This window comes from Ascaphus truei, chromosome 5 (genome assembly GCF_040206685.1).
Source record: "Ascaphus truei isolate aAscTru1 chromosome 5, aAscTru1.hap1, whole genome shotgun sequence".
In the NCBI taxonomy this organism is placed as follows: domain Eukaryota; kingdom Metazoa; phylum Chordata; class Amphibia; order Anura; family Ascaphidae; genus Ascaphus; species Ascaphus truei.
The window spans coordinates 16,859,560-16,876,898 of NC_134487.1; the positions used below are offsets into that span (position 1 = coordinate 16,859,560).

Here is a 17,339-nt window from a genome sequence, read left to right on the forward strand (position 1 = left end):
TGTACCCGAAATGTTGATTTTTGTGTATTTTATGTCTGTTGCAAAGGAGTCTACGTTTCCAAATACGCCGATTACCTTCATTCAAGGCCATGGTACCATGGGAGGTGTGGATACATAGTGATATTTAAACTAATTAAGGTAAGTTTAAGGACCTGGTGAACGAATTCTCTTCTAGAATGCCCTATATGTCTGTGCAATGCATTGTGGCCCCTCTTGGTTCTATTGTGTTAAAAAGGGGTGTTTCATGTGTATTTGGCACATTATATTATTCTGCCGGATATTAAAGATTCTCATTTTTGAGGCAGGATCTGCTTCCCTTTAAAATGGGTTGGGATACTGGGGGGGATCTGGGATGCATTGCATACTGGGGGGGGGGATCTGGGATGCGTTGCATACTGGGGGGGGGATCTGGGATGCGTTGCATACTGGGGGGGGATCTGGGATGCGTTGCATACTGGGGGGGGGGATCTGGGATGCGTTGCATACTGGGGGGGGGGATCTGGGATACGTTGCATACTGGGGGTGGATCTGGGATGCGTTGCGTACTGGGGGGGGATCTGGGATGCGTTGCATACTTGGGGGATCTGGGATGCGTTGCATAATGGGGGGGGATCTGGGATGCGTTGCATACTGGGGTGGATCTGAGATGCGTTGCATACTTGGGGGATCTGGGATGCGTTGCATAATGGGGGGGATCTGGGATGCGTTGCATACTGGGGGGGATCTGGGATGCGTTGCATACTTGGGGGATCTGGGATGCGTTGCATACTGGGGGGGATCTGGGATGCGTTGCATACTGGGGGGATCTGGGATGCGTTGCATACTGGGGGGGGATCTGGAATGCGTTGCATACTGGGGGGGATCTGGAATGCGTTGCATATTGGGGGGATCTGGGATGCGTTGCATACTGAGGGGGATCTGGGATGCGTTGCATACTGGGGGGATCTGGGATGCGTTGCATACTGGGGGGGGAATCTGGGATGCGTTGAATACTGGGGGGGATCTGGGATGCGTGGCATAATGGGGGGGGGGAATCTGGGATGCGTTGCATACTGGGGGGGGGATCTGGGATGCGTTGCATACTGGGGGGATCTGGGATGCTTTGCATACTGGGGGGGATCTGGGATGCGTTGCATACTGGGTGGATCTGAGATGCGTTGCATACTGGGAGGATCTGGGATGCGTTGCATACTGGGGGGGGATCTGGGATGCATTGCATACTGGGGGGGATCTGGGATGCATTGCATACTGGGGGGGATATGGGATGCGTTGCATACTGGGGGGGATCTGGGATGCGTTGCATACTGGGGGGGGATCTGGGATGCGTTGCATACTGGGGGGGGGATCTGGGATGCGTTGCATACTGGGGGGGGGGATCTGGGATGCGTTGCATACTGGGGGGGGGATCTGGGATGCATTGCATACTGGGGGGGGGGATCTGGGATGCGTTGCATACTGGGGGGGGGATCTGGGATGCATTGCATACTGGGGGGGGGGATCTGGGATGCATTGCATACTGGGGTGGATCTGGGATGCGTTGCATACTGGGGGGGATCTGGGATGCGTTGCATACTGGGGGGGATCTGGGATGCGTTGCATACTGGGGGGGATCTGGGATGCGTTGCATACTGGGGGGGATCTGGGATGCGTTGCATACTGGGGGGGATCTGGGATGCGTTGCATACTGGGGGGAATCTGGGATGCGTTGCATACTGGGGGGGGATCTGGGATGCGTTGCATACTGGGGGGGATCTGGGATGCGTTGCATACTGGGGGGGATCTGGGATGCGTTGCATACTGGGGGGGATCTGGGATGCGTTGCATACTGGGGGGGATCTGGGATGCGTTGCATACTGGGGTGGATCTGAGATGCGTTGCATACTGGGAGGATCTGGGATGCGTTGCATACTGGGGGGGATCTGGGATGCGTTGCATACTGGGGGGAATCTGGGATGCGTTGCATACTGGGGGGAATCTGGGATGCGTTGCATACTGGGGGGGATCTGGGATGCGTTGCATACTGGGGGGGATCTGGGATGCGTTGCATACTGGGGGGAATCTGGGATGCGTTGCATACTGGGGGGAATCTGGGATGCGTTGCATACTGGGGGGGGATCTGGGATGCGTTGTATACTGGGTGGGGATCTGGGATGCGTTGCATAATGGGGGGGGGGAATCTGGGATGCGTTGCATACGGGGGGGATCTGGGATGCGTTGCATACTGGGGGGGGGGAATCTGGGATGCGTTGCATACTGGGGGGGGGGATCTTGGATGCGTTGCATACTGGGGGGATCTGGGATGCGTTGCATACTGGGGGGGGGGATCTGGGATGCGTTGCATACTGGGGGGGGGGGGATCTGGGATGCGTTGCATACTGGGGGGGGGGGATCTGGGATGTGTTGCATACTTGGAGGGGGTTTTTCCCCCCCCCCACACTTGTACGTCTGTTCCATAGAATGTTTCATGTTTTCCCACGTGTGCCTTGAAGCCACTAAAATGCTTAGTGGCCTCATGCACTAAAGGTTCATAAAAAAAAAATCGCTGGGCCATTTAAATCCCCGTTGTTATGAGCGTTGCTATCACGGTATCAGAAAGCCTTGATTATCTGTCATAGCAAAAGTCACAAAACAGGCGATTAGCCTGTGATCTGATGAACGACCCTCTGAAAAGGCCTTACCCGGCGAGTTGTATCTGCTGCAGAGAGAGCTGCTCTGAGAGAGCCACCTCGCACGAAATTTGTGTATAAATGTTCATTTTGTTAATACAGTAGTTTAGATGAGCAGGGGGTCTCCTGAGTTGAACCGCATTTGTTTCAGCCTCGGGGACCCCTTACTTCCCGAGATACAGGCCCCATTATGGGGTGGCGGTATCTCCTATGCATTTTATTCCCACGGTCACGTGACGCGGACATTTAAATGCATAGGAGATACTGGCACCCCATAACGGGGCCTGTATCTCGGGAAATAGGGGGTCCCTGCGGCTATCCGCTATGGTTATGAAGTTTACTGTAAATGCATTTTTATTGTATAGGATTCATGCCAGGGGTCTCTGGTGCTAATATTAATGTATATCAGCTCCAGAGATTCCCGGCATCAATCCTATGTAGGAAAAATGCTTTTTTTTTTCTAAGTCCCATCTCGCCGCTTCTCTGCAGGTTTCCAACACCTTTACGCCAACTTTTTGTGGCGTGAGGACTTTGTGATAAAATCACCGTTCTAGAGCGGCGATAGGCGTTCATAGCCAAATCACTGCTACTAGAATTGCGCGAGTTTATGAACATGCCGAAAAGCGGCGATAAGTGGCTTATCACCGCTGCCTCTGTGATTTTTTTGTATGAGCAATTTTTGGGGCGATTCAGCCTTTTATCCCCCACTTATCACCTCTTACTGAATAGCAGTAGGCATTTTGGGCGATAAGTGCTCGATAAGTGGATTATGAACACTTGCTGCATAGGCCCCTCAGTGTTTATATCTGATGCTAACACAACTTCCATCTGCCTTTTGTTTGACACTGTGACTTACACAAACAGAGACTAGGGGGACACGCGAGATTAAATGTGTGGATGTAAAGAGAGAACAGGTTGACAGATCACGGGTAAACAAGACTAAATCTACCGGGCCATTGACGGGTTACTTTTATTCTCTGCTGATAGGATTTTTCGTTGATGAAGGCCCATGGTTAAAATGAACAAGTTGTTGTTGTTGTTTTAAGCCATGAAACAGAATGTACTTTTTAAAGTCTACATTATGAAATGCGATGATTTTGCTTCTCACCCTGGGTGGGGGGGTGAGAATATACTATACTTTAGTCTGCGTAGCACGAATCTGTAAAGTTTTTGTACAAGAGGATTCTGTCCGTCTTTGACTACTAACCAAAAAACATGCTGTGACTGGGAGTTTGTGCTTACACACAGGCTGCTTCTGCCCCAAGTCACTATGTTCTGGTCTTGTCTGTGTTGTGCTTTTTCTCGGATGCTTCTCTGCAGTGAGGTTTGTAGACTTGTGGTGTTAGCAGGAAGCTTCACACTACAGTAGTAATTATTAGACTGTATGGGGAAGCCACATGTATGGGACCTAGAAAGAGGAAGTTTATGTACTGTAGCACAAGTTCTGTCCACCAGCTTTTTGTTGTTTTTTTTTTTTAATTTTTGTATTCCTTTGTTTCAGGGAAAAGTCAAGGCCGTTTCTGAAAATTACACCGTTAATTACACCTCGCCGTCTCCTGGGTATGACTGCCATATTTCTGCAAATTGTGGCAGAATTTCGGGCACGATCAGCCACTTGCAAACTTTTGAGTTAACTCAGGTACAAACGGCCTACGTTGTTGAGCTGTGAACTTAATTCCGATGGTTCCACATTCCTGCAATGCATTGGGGGGGAGGGCGGGAGATCCTATAGCACTAAAGCAGGAGAGGGAAACTCCAGTCCTCAAGGGCCACCAACAGGTCAGGTTTGAAGGATTTCCCTGCGTCGGCACAGGTGACAAACAGTGGCTCAGTCATTGACCTTATACGGGTCTCTACATCATGGGGTGGAGGCTATGTGGCCATATATGGTCATCTACACCAGGGGTGTTCAACTCCCACACTCAAGGCCTCCCACCCTCTCCCCCCCTTCCCCCCACCCCGCCCAACAGATCAGGTTTTAAGGATATCCCCTGCTTCAGCACAGGTGGCTCCGTCCTCTACTGAGCCACCTGTGCTGAAACAGGGATATCCTTAAATACTGACTTTTTGGGGGGGGGGGGGGGTTCTTGGGGACGGGATTTGAGCCACCCCTGCACTGAAGGGTTAAGAACAGCTTTACCAACAAAGTGTAAGTAGCAAAAAACAAGAACCAAGTCCCAGATATCAGTGCTCCAAGTCCCAGATATCAGTGCTCCAAGTCCCAGATATCAGTGCTCCAAGTCCCAGGTATCAGTGCTCCAAGTCCCAGGTATCAGTGCTCCAAGTCCCAGGTATCAGTGCTCCAAGTCCCAGGTATCAGTGCTCCAAGTCCCAGATATCAGTGCTCCAAGTCCCAGATATCAGTGCTCCCTGTCCCAGATATCAGTGCTCCAAGTCCCAGGTATCAGTGCTCCCTGTCCCAGGTATCAGTGCTCCAAGTCCCAGGTATCAGTGCTCCAAGTCCCAGATATCAGTGCTCCAAGTCCCAGATATCAGTGCTCCAAGTCCCAGATATCAGTGCTCCAAGTCCCAGATATCAGTGCTCCAAGTCCCAGATATCAGTGCTCCAAGTCCCAGATATCAGTGCTCCAAGTCCCAGATATCAGTGCTCCAAGTCCCAGGTATCAGTGCTCCAAGGCCCAGGTATCAGTGCTCCAAGTCCCAGATATCAGTGCTCCAAGGCCCAGATATCAGTGCTCCAAGGCCCAGATATCAGTGCTCCAAGGCCCAGATATCAGTGCTCCAAGGCCCAGATATCAGTGCTCCAAGTCCCAGATATCAGTGCTCCAAGGCCCAGATATCAGTGCTCCCTGTCCCAGATATCAGTGCTCCCTGTCCCAGATATCAGTGCTCCCTGTCCCAGATATCAGTGCTCCAAGGCCCAGATATCAGTGCTCCAAGTCCCAGATATCAGTGCTCCAAGTCCCAGATATCCGTGCTCCAAGTCCCAGATATCCGTGCTCCAAGTCCCAGATATCAGTGCTCCAAGTCCCAGATATCAGTGCTCCAAGTCCCAGATATCCGTGCTCCAAGTCCCAGATATCAGTGCTCCAAGTCCCAGGTATCAGTGCTCCAAGTCCCAGATATCAGTGCTCCAAGGCCCAGATATCAGTGCTCCAAGTCCCAGATATCAGTGCTCCAAGGCCCAGATATCAGTGCTCCAAGTCCCAGGTATCAGTGCTCCAAGTCCCAGGTATCAGTGCTCCAAGTCCCAGGTATCAGTGCTCCAAGGCCCAGGTATCAGTGCTCCAAGGCCCAGGTATCAGTGCTCCAAGTCCCAGGTATCAGTGCTCCAAGGCCCAGGTATCAGTGCTCCAAGTCCCAGATATCAGTGCTCCAAGTCCCAGATATCAGTGCTCCAAGTCCCAGATATCAGTGCTCCAAGTCCCAGGTATCAGTGCTCCAAGTCCCAGATATCAGTGCTCCAAGGCCCAGATATCAGTGCTCCAAGGCCCAGATATCAGTGCTCCAAGGCCCAGATATCAGTGCTCCAAGGCCCAGATATCAGTGCTCCAAGGCCCAGATATCAGTGCTCCAAGTCCCAGATATCAGTGCTCCAAGTCCCAGATATCAGTGCTCCAAGGCCCAGATATCAGTGCTCCAAGGCCCAGGTATCAGTGCTCCAAGTCCCAGTTATCAGTGCTCCAAGTCCCAGATATCAGTTCTCAAAGGCCCAGATATCAGTGCTCCAAGGCCCAGATATCAGTGCTCCAAGGCCCAGATATCAGTGCTCCAAGGCCCAGATATCAGTGCTCCAAGTCCCAGATATCAGTGCTCCAAGGCCCAGATATCAGTGCTCCCTGTCCCAGATATCAGTGCTCCCTGTCCCAGATATCAGTGCTCCCTGTCCCAGATATCAGTGCTCCAAGGCCCAGATATCAGTGCTCCAAGGCCCAGATATCAGTGCTCCAAGTCCCAGATATCCGTGCTCCAAGTCCCAGATATCCGTGCTCCAAGTCCCAGATATCAGTGCTCCAAGTCCCAGATATCAGTGCTCCAAGTCCCAGATATCAGTGCTCCAAGTCCCAGATATCCGTGCTCCAAGTCCCAGGTATCAGTGCTCCAAGTCCCAGGTATCAGTGCTCCAAGTCCCAGATATCAGTGCTCCAAGGCCCAGATATCAGTGCTCCAAGGCCCAGATATCAGTGCTCCAAGTCCCAGATATCAGTGCTCCAAGTCCCAGATATCAGTGCTCCAAGTCCCAGATATCAGTGCTCCAAGTCCCAGATATCAGTGCTCCAAGTCCCAGGTATCAGTGCTCCAAGGCCCAGGTATCAGTGCTCCAAGGCCCAGGTATCAGTGCTCCAAGTCCCAGGTATCAGTGCTCCAAGTCCCAGATATCAGTGCTCCAAGTCCCAGATATCAGTGCTCCAAGTCCCAGATATCAGTGCTCCAAGTCCCAGATATCAGTGCTCCAAGTCCCAGATATCAGTGCTCCAAGTCCCAGATATCAGTGCTCCAAGTCCCAGGTATCAGTGCTCCAAGTCCCAGATATCAGTGCTCCAAGTCCCAGGTATCAGTGCTCCAAGTCCCAGGTATCAGTGCTCCAAGTCCCAGGTATCAGTGCTCCAAGGCCCAGATATCAGTGCTCCAAGGCCCAGATATCAGTGCTCCAAGGCCCAGATATCAGTGCTCCAAGGCCCAGATATCAGTGCTCCAAGTCCCAGATATCAGTGCTCCCTGTCCCAGATATCAGTGCTCCCTGTCCCAGATATCAGTGCTCCCTGTCCCAGATATCAGTGCTCCAAGTCCCAGATATCAGTGCTCCAAGTCCCAGATATCCGTGCTCCAAGTCCCAGATATCCGTGCTCCAAGTCCCAGATATCCGTGCTCCAAGTCCCAGATATCCGTGCTCCAAGTCCCAGATATCAGTGCTCCAAGTCCCAGATATCAGTGCTCCAAGTCCCAGATATCCGTGCTCCAAGTCCCAGATATCAGTGCTCCAAGTCCCAGATATCCGTGCTCCAAGTCCCAGATATCAGTGCTCCAAGTCCCAGATATCAGTGCTCCAAGTCCATAGGACAATGAAGACAAAGAGTTTAAGCCACTTACGAGCTATAAACTTGCTTGTAGATAGGTCATATAAGCCTCTGTGAGTAAGTGTGAGTTCCTGCGAGTAAGTGTGCACATAAGCTCATGTGAGGGGATAACTGATGCTGTGGTGTGTATATATGGGACAAACTGTAGATAAACAGTGAGCACTCTGCTATTTATTTATAAAATGATTTACCAGGAAGCAATACATTGAGAGTTTCCTCTCGTTTTCAAGTATGTCCTGGGCACAGAGTTGAGACAAATAATACATGGTTACACACACAGTTACATAAATGAACAGGGCATACATTATATACAATACAGTGACTTACCTGTGCTCCACGTTGTCAACCACGAGAATAAAGGTGTTCTTATTATAGATTTTTGGTGTCTAGCCCCATTCTCTGCCACAGCTGTGCTCCGTTTTTTACTACCTAAGTGTAAGTAGCTATGCCTTTGGGGTATAACTGGTTGAACTCGACCATTAATCGTGGCACTCCAACCCCTGGTAATGATCAGTTCTTTGGGGTAAGATCAAGAAACACCATAATGTATTTCATGCTGTTGGCGTCTCCACTCCCTTTCGTCTGATTACCAACAGCAGCAGTCTTCCAGGTGCCTATTAGTAGTAGTAAGGCTTAGTGCAACTGATCATATGCTGACGGGCCCTTGTTCGTCTGCAAGACTTCATAAGAACCAGGCACCGGAGTGACTTAAATAACCCACTGGCAACACTACTTCATAGAACGCTTTTTCTCACAAGTACATGGCACTGCTGATTCATGCAATCAAAAAACAAACTGGACTGTATTCTGTTTAAAAAAAAAAAAAGATTGAGTGTGTTAATTTTATGTTTTTTTGTTTTCTTTTTACCTTCCAGTATTACGTGTATGAACTTCATAATGGCATTGCAAAACGGCCAAGACAGCTTTGCCCATATGTAATTGTAGCCTTCCAGTACAAGGAGCCTAGATGTAACATGCCAGTGTTAATGGACACAGATATGTAAGCAATTTGCATTCACTTAATGTCCCTTGTTTTGTTCATTAAAAATAATAATAATTTATTTCCCGATGCATTAGCAGCTTCTGCAAGCCGGGTACAGAATAATGAAACTCCTGACATGCGATTCATGGTATAAAAGGGCAGAAATCCATCTCTTGACTCATTTTGCTGAACACCAAGAAGGCCTAAAAACTTAAATCGATGCCCTGTTATAAACTCTCTGAAGTAGCCAGAAAAGGCGGCGTAGCATACCGATGTTAATGTGTACAAGACATTTCTATTCTCCTCCTTTTCTGTCATCTTGCACTAATATGCCCAAACAGATCATTGAGATTTAGCTTATTACAGGTGCCTGCAAAGTGGGCAAAGGCATAGAAATCCAGAGAGTAAGGTTTTGCGGGTGCTACTAGAAAGCTCTATACATACAGTTCTTTATGAGTTGCCTGATCTCTCTGCAGAGAAAGCCTTGCCTACCCATAGAGGTTAGGTTACCTGATTTCTCTCTGCAGAGCGGCCTTGCTACCCATAGAGGTTAGGTTACCTGATTTCTCTCTGCAGAGAAAGCCTTGCTACCCATAGAGGTTGGGTTACCTGATTTCTCTCTGCAGAGCGGCCTTGCTACCCATAGAGGTTAGGTTACCTGATTTCTCTCTGCAGAGCGGCCTTGCTACCCATAGAGGTTGGGTTACCTGATTTCTCTCTGCAGGTTAGGTTGCCTCACCTTTCTCTGCCCATATTATCGTTCCTTCCATGCACTCTTACGTTTGTAGGAGTTTGTTCCTTGAGCAGAAAATATGCAATTCTGACTGCAACCTTATTCCAGGTTTACCACAGAACAGGGCACACACTATGCTGACAGGTTATTGGGCCGGGCGGGGTGTTTCCAGACACGACTTTTAGCTCCTTCAATTCCAGTAGGAACAGTCTGTTGCTGGCCCTGAACCGAAATAGGTTAATAAAAGCTAAATCTATTCTAATCGCTAGTTTGTCTGCATGAAACGTGCAGCATGGTCCATACCAGGAGAATGCCAGCATTTCCCCAGCAAAAGCTCACTGTTGTAATCAACTCGGCAGCTTTGTGAATCTTTTCATATATAGTGTTATTAATGTTTTATTTTTAAGATCCCCGTAGGCGGCAACAACAACACTTTCTGTCCTACATTTGGAGGTGCAGAAATCCACTAGGTCATACTACTGTGTAATAACTAAAACAGGAGACGGCAAGAACAAGTTTCCTTATTACTTGCTCACTTCTGATTGCCTTTGTTTTTTCTTTCACAGGCTAGGACTGAACAATCAGGGTAAGTTAACTCTACTGGTAAAGTAAAAACATAGCATCACAAATGGATATATACATGAAAAGTGTGTGTGTGTGTGTGTGTGTGTGTGTGTGTGTGTGTGTGTGTGTGTGTGTGTGTGTGTGTGTGTGTGTGTGTGTGTGTGTGTGTGTGTGTGTGTGTGTGTGTGTATCAACAACTTGGTATGTAAGGTAAAGTTCTCACATAAAGATCCCTATGAATTGCACTCAAAGTACATACATATATTGTTATATATAGTTGATTTTAATGATCAAGGAATATAAATGTTCCTATAGAAAAAGTATGTAATATACTTCATATGTGCCACTAACAATGTATTGTGAAAACAATAAAGTTTTATTATTCATCAACAACGACGCTTGGCGTCAATTATATACAGTGTGATTAAAATCCCCATTTGTGAGGCAGCACAGTACTACCAACCTGTGATGAGTGTAATGTCCAAACATATTGGGTTGCTATAGTAGTATCAATTGTATCTGGTGTTTTGTTTTAGCAGGTTCCTATAGTGTCAGGCAACGCCTGAGGTGTCTCTTTCCCCCTTATAGGGTTTGGGATCAGTTATAAATTGGCAGATGTTGAGATAATTCCCCTCCGTGCAAGCTTACAGGGAAAGCTTGCTGATGCCATTTTGTAGCTTCTATCTACACCTCATCAATACATATTGATGGTATAAATATAAATTATCAACCTAGCTAAGTGTTTTATAAATGCATATATAACCAGGGGTATGGCGTTGGAAACAATACTCCCTTGATTCAGGGTTAATGAGCAAAAGTACCACCCTAATCATAAGATTCTACTGCATTGATTACTAGCGGTTTGTAAATAGCTCCATTTAATTCCAATAGAGTGATTGCCTTAGCAGTAAACAATATACGTATGGAGCTAACAATAAATGGCCTTGCTTGATACAAAGTATCTTTAACAATGTATCGCCACGCAGCTCAGTGTAGCAGCAGAATGAACCTTTGCTACTTACAATATATCAGTAACAAAGTATCACCATACAACCTAATCTTTATGTGCTCACGGATAACAGCCGCCTCTCCTCGACACCACCGTCGTGGCGTCACTTAAAATCCCTTTAAAAGGAGAGGCGGCTGTTATCCAGGATCGCACCAAGATTAGGTTGTATGGCGATACTTTGTTAATGATATATTGTATCTAGCAAAGGTTCATTCTGCTGCTACACTGAGCTGCGTGGCGATACATTGTTAAATATTCTTTGTATCAAGCAAGGCCATTTATTGTTAGCTCCATACGTATATTGTTTACTGCTAAGGCAATCACTCTATTGGAATTAAATGGAGCTATTTACAACCAGCTAGTAATCAATGCAGTAGAATCTTATGATTAGGGTGGTACTTTTGCTCATTAACCCTGAATCAAGGGAGTATTGTTTCCAACGCCATACCCCTGGTTATATATGCATTTATAGAACACTTGGCTAGGTTGCTGATTTATATTTATACCATCAATATGTATTGATGAGGTGTAGATAGAAGCTACAAAATGGCATCAGCAAGCTATCCCTGTAAGCTTGCACAGAGGGGAATTATCTCAACATCTGCCTATTTATAACTGATCCCAAACCCTATAGGGGGGAAAGAGACACCTCAGGGGTTGCCTGACACTATAGGAACCTGCTAAACAAAACACCAGATACAATTGATACTACTATAGCAACCCAATATGTTTGGATATTACACGCATCATAGGTTGGTAGTACTGTGCTGCCTCACAAATGGGGATTTTAAACACACTGTATATAAAATTGTCGCCCAGCGTCGTTGTTGATGAATAATAAAACTTTGTTTCCACAATACATTGTTAGTGGTACATATGAGGTATATTACATACTTTTTCTATAGGAACATTTATATTCCTTGATTATTAAAATCAACTATATATAACAATATCTCTATGTACTTTGAGTGCAATTCATAGGGATCTTTATGTGAGAACTTTACCTTACATACCAAGTTGCTGATTCATTAACCGCTATCCCTTTGCATCGCAGTATTTTATCTATCAATATACTAAAAATTAAAAGCGGCTTTGGGATTGAGCGGACAGTTACTATCAGTGGTTTATTAAATGTACATATCTCAATGAGATTACTCTGGTCTTTCCCATAGAGTTTTACAATGCGTGGAAAGGACAGATGTTTATCCAGAACCAACTGGTGTGTGACCTAGCACTTACGTCACCAAGCAGCTATGGCATTCCATCTCAGCTGTAAGTATTTATATTGGGTACCACCGGCTTGTCAGGAACGCACCTGTAGTTGGCATCTACTACAATAGAGAACCAGATAAAGCCACGGAGGAATTGTAGCCCACCATACACTGATCCCTTCCCTTGTTGCCTTCTCTGTGCTGCCCCTGATTTTGTGTAGTTTGAGCAGTTAGGTTCTTTCATGACCTTAGCCCCTCTCTTGCTGGCAATATTTAAAAGCCATGGATTCCTCCAGTGACGATGTAGCCTGTTAAAGAAGACACAAGGGTACGACCACGTGTTCTTGGCGCCACAGTCTTTCACCTTCCCCCAATATTCCGGGGCGCAGGATTGGCACCGAGGTTACGGTGTGCCGCAGCAGGACGCTTGTCGGTTTTAACCATGTTTTGCACAGCATGTCCGACTCGGCTATTTCAAGAGTTAAACCCTTTGCTGTGTAATTCGTCGCCTCAACAGCAAAGCGGCACGAAGTGCCCGTTTCTGCAGTGATTGGCATTGGTGGAGAACTCTAGTGATTAAAAAAAAAAAATTACTTTCCTTAAATTTCTTCTTTTTTGTTGTTTTTTTTAAATTTCCTATGCAGGTCAGATAAGCTAGAAATCAAGGAGGTTATCCGGGTGTCGGAGCTAAGGGAAAAGTTGCCAGAAGGCGTATTGGAGAAGAGCGATCTCACAGGAAAAGAAGGTGAATGTTACGCTTTGGTGAAAAAATGATATTTCCTTGCAAATCGCGGAAGGTGTGAGCACGGACTGTCGTCGTGTCAGTGGGGCTGCTTTCTTATTAATATTTGACATTAATCAAAGACCTTCAACATCTTAAATCGGCGCTCCTGGTATGAGTTTTTGTAGTGTTTTGTTTAATAGGATTGAAGCAGGCGGTCTCCGGAGAGGAACCCCATTAATTTCTGCTCCAGAAACCCCCCTGCTTCATGAGATACTTCCGTATGGGGGGCCCTTAACCCCAACTGGCTAAGCCGGAGCTGCTAACGCGGGCCAATAGGAAGCAGTGATGTCATCCCTTGCGGCTTCCTATTGGCCCGCGTGACCGGGACATTTAAATACCTGCGGAGCTGCTACCGACATCACCTACAGAGATAAGTGTCTCGGGAAGCAGGGGTCCCCGGAGATGAAATGAATGTGGTTCAGCTCCGGCAAACCCCCTGCTTCAAACCTAGGGGGAATAAACCTTTTTGGGGAGCACATGCTCTTTTAAGCACTTCAGATCTGACATGCCTCTCCCTCTTACATCTGTGTTGAACTTGTATTTATTTGATTTATATTGGCTATTTAAAGGCTAATTAAATGCGCCGGAGCAGCCGGTCGTGTCCGACACATTTAATCTATTCGCATTATTTTACATTTCCTTTAAATCCTGGGGAGCTGGTAAGACGCAGGAAGCTGTATTAGATTTTATCGGAGATGCGCAAATGCTTTTGTTTCTCATTGCCGTCATTACTTTCGATGTTCCTTTCTTATGGGTTTTTTTTTTTTTGTTTCCCCCTTAGTATTTTGCAACGGTTTTTACTACAGCTTTTACCAAGTCATAACGTCAAATGTGGTTGGAGTAAAGCTGAATGAATTAACAACGCTGATGAAAGACAAGGAGCTGGTAAGAATGACATTGGCAGTGGGACAGGTTGGGGGACCGGTGACATAGTGGGGCACTCCAGGCCTCTTTAAGAAGCTTGTTGGTGAGAGAGCAGCGCTTTGCAAGGCGAGTGCAGAGCTGTGTGTGTGTTCCTTTTAGCAGACCACTCTCTGAGGTTGTGGCTTTGGACCGGTGTTCTGCAGAACCCTTGGGTTCTGCTGGAGATTACCAGGGATTCCCTGAGGATCGTAATAGTGACCTTTAACACACAATATTTATTATTTTGCCATTTTTTTTCTTCAATGTAATGACGCCAATATGAAGGGTCTACTGAAGTGCTATAAATCCTAAAATCTAAAGAAGTTGGTATAAAAATAGCAAACCCTTCCACAGCAATAGCATTGTTACATGCAAAGGATGCACAGCAATGGCATTGTTACATGCAAAGGATGCACAGCAATAGCATTGTTACGTGCAAAGGATGCAGTCGGCTTTGGTTCTGCAAAGTCAGATAATGACAGCATTACACCGAGTCACCGGTGCTCAACTCCAGTCCCCAAGCCATCCCCCACCCCCCCCACTCAACAAGTCAAGTTTTCAGGATATCCCAGCCTCAGCACGTGGGTCAGTCTTTGACAGTCTCTGATTCAGCCACCTGTGCTGAAGCTGGGATATCCTGAAAACGTGACGGGTTGGGGAGGCGCCGCTACACTGAGTCGCACTAGATCTGTGAACGATTCTGCAGTTCTTTGAAGGTTATTTGAAAGCCTTCGATCTAAGACCAGAAGTGGAGCACTGCATCTCTCGGTGAGTACCAGAAGCAGCAGATGCTGTAGGTAGGGTTCTTACACTTGCAGCCCATGAGCCAAAAGATGCACTTGAAGTGGCCCTTGGATTGTGCCTCTGCTAATTATCATTGTAGTTCCATAGGCACCTACAGTAAGTGCTGTGTTTTTTAAAATTGAAACACACCTTTAAACTAAGGTAATGTAAATTTATATTTATTTATAAAATGTTTTACCAGGAAGTAATACATTGAGGGTTACCTCTCCTTTCCAAGTATGTCCTGGGCACAGTTATAATGACAAATACATGGTTACAAATATATAGTTACAATGAGTGAGAAGGGTTATACAGTACATTATATACAAGACATTGCATGCACATTTAAAGATAATATATATTATAGGCGTATATAACAGTTACAGACCAGATTAAAATGAGAGACAGCTTTAGTTTTGAAAGAACTTAAACTGGGGGTGGATGTGAGAGTCTCCGGTAGGTTGTTCCAGTTTTGGGGTGCACGGTAAGAGGAGGAGGAGCGGCCGGATACTTTGCTGAACCTTGGGACCATGAACAGTCTTTTGGAGTCAGATCTCAGATGATAAGTGCTGCATGTGGTAGGGGTGAGGAGCTTGTTCAGATAGGCGGGCAGCTTGCCCAGAAAGTATTTGAAGGTGAGACAGGAAAGGTGAACTTTGCGCCTAGATTAAAGTGATGACCAATCTAGTTCTTTGAGCATTTCGCAGTGGTGTGTTGTAGTTGCATTGGAGAACAAAGTGGCATATTGAGTTGTAGAGTGTATCAAGTTTGTCATGGTGAGTTTGGGGTGCCGTGCCATTTCAAGTCACAAAAAGTCAGATTGAAGTACATGTCCAAGGTCAGAGGGGTTAGGGCTGTGTGCATATGTGATTGTGTAATCTGTATACATGTGTATTGAGGCTCCCATAAAAGCTGTCAGAAGATCATTAATGAACACTGAGAAGAGTAGGGGCCCCAAAACAGAGCCTTGTGGGACACCGCAGGTGATATCCAAGGTGTTGGCGTTAATGCCCGAGATAGACACATGTTGGGATCTTCATGATGGGTAGGAATATTGCAAGAGGAAGTTATCCCAGTGCCATTCCACACTGAATCTCATTGCAAACTTTTAGCAGGGTAGTTACCGTGTAGTGTTTGGGGTGAAAGCCAGATTGGAATTGGCTAGGGAAATTTGTTTTGGTATAGAAATCGCTTAGTTGGGAGTGGACACATTTTTCCATGACTTTGGATAGAATTGGGAGAAGTGAGATTGGCCTGTAGTTTGAGACAATGTTTTTGTCCCCACATTTGAAGATTGGGACAACTCTGGCAGTTTTCCAGGTCTTGGGGATATGGCCTGAAGACGAGAGAGTTGATTAGGGAAGCAAGCGGTTTGGCAGTGGCTGGGGCACCAAGTCGTAGGAACTTAGATTGCAGTAGGTCAGGTCCACATTGGCTGCTTAATTTTAATTTGAGGAGCGCTTGTGTAATCTCCCCTTCGGATACTAGGGCAAATTGAAAACTCTGGGCAGTATTGGGAGAGGGTTACTGATTCTGCATTGGCAAGCTGGCACTGCAGGATGGGACAGAGGAGTTGATGAGTAACTGTGGAAGACATGGCGATGCCCTCATAGGGTTTGTTTTTGTTTTTTGTCACTGCTGTACCTTGTCCAGAGTAGGTGTCACTTTTGTCACTCGCCTTAAGCACTTTGTAAAACATAAATTGTTTTTTGTTTTACTGTGATTTGTTAATTTCTTTCCCAAGGCAAATGATACGATGGCGCCTATTCATGAATATGGCAAGAATGACCTCTTGCCAGATTTATTAAACGGTCCGATTTTGGGTCCTGCAGTGTACAATGTGCTAGTCCATAAACTACAAGATTGCATTGCGCTGGGAGAGTACTTTCTAGCAATCTCCCTGTCTATACCACAGGGATACTAGGGCTATTCAACTTGTGGTGGTTGAATGTTTTCAAAGAACAATTCTCTATGCAAAATTACACAGCTAGCTGTTTCTGCCCTGTGTTGAACATATGAAGTATTTTGAAGGCATCCAAGGAGAGCGGGAGATTACTAGAACAGACTCCCCCTTATCTCCCCCCCGCCCTGTCCCTCCCGCGGCTTGGCCTTCACATTTCCAAAACATTCATGTCTATTAAAAATGAAACTGCTGCTTTGGTCTGGTTAGGTTAGCAGCTGTTGGATGTTACTTTCATTTTCATGGGTAGGCAAAGAAATAGAAAATGAAAGCAATTGTCTCGCTGAACGCTGCAGTTCAAGCAATATCCTACGTGTGTCGGGTTTTTTTTTTAATCGGTTCTGAAATACTTGTAGAATTATTATTATTATTTTTTTTTTAAGAAAATGTATTCTAATGTAACAAGCATTTTTGTTTCTATAGCAACCATTTATAAAGTCACATCCCCTTCCTCTTCTGACGGGCTTTGGCACACCCCTTTTGCCCTCTCTCTAGCAGGGCACCAATTGTATCTAGTGCCTGCCTGGTCACGTGATCTTCCTTAAAGAACTTTGCATCTTGGGTAATCTTCTGCAGCCCTAACAGTGATCTAAAGAACCCCCCAGCCGAATCTTCAGCGATGGATTACAGGAGAACAGATCGATCGGCAATTTAGCTAATCACTTGTCAGTGTGCAGATTGTATTGATGCACATATTGAATGGGA

General features: G+C 46.4%; 1 protein-coding gene across 3 annotated transcripts in view; it reads left to right on the forward strand.

Annotated features, from left to right (window-relative positions):
- Positions 1-17,339, forward strand: part of TASOR2 (transcription activation suppressor family member 2) — an 83,893-nt gene that overhangs the window by 17,663 nt on the left and 48,891 nt on the right. For 2 of the 3 annotated variants that reach the window (XM_075599386.1, XM_075599387.1), the window contains exons 6-12: positions 47-138; positions 4,168-4,305; positions 8,581-8,705; positions 9,987-10,006; positions 12,166-12,265; positions 12,849-12,949; positions 13,770-13,873. In XM_075599386.1, coding sequence (XP_075455501.1) covers positions 47-138; positions 4,168-4,305; positions 8,581-8,705; positions 9,987-10,006; positions 12,166-12,265; positions 12,849-12,949; positions 13,770-13,873 — 680 coding nt within the window. Of the gene's footprint in view, positions 1-46; positions 139-4,167; positions 4,306-8,580; positions 8,706-9,986; positions 10,007-12,165; positions 12,266-12,848; positions 12,950-13,769; positions 13,874-17,339 lie in introns of those variants that run through there. The other variant, XM_075599388.1, reaches the window with a different exon arrangement.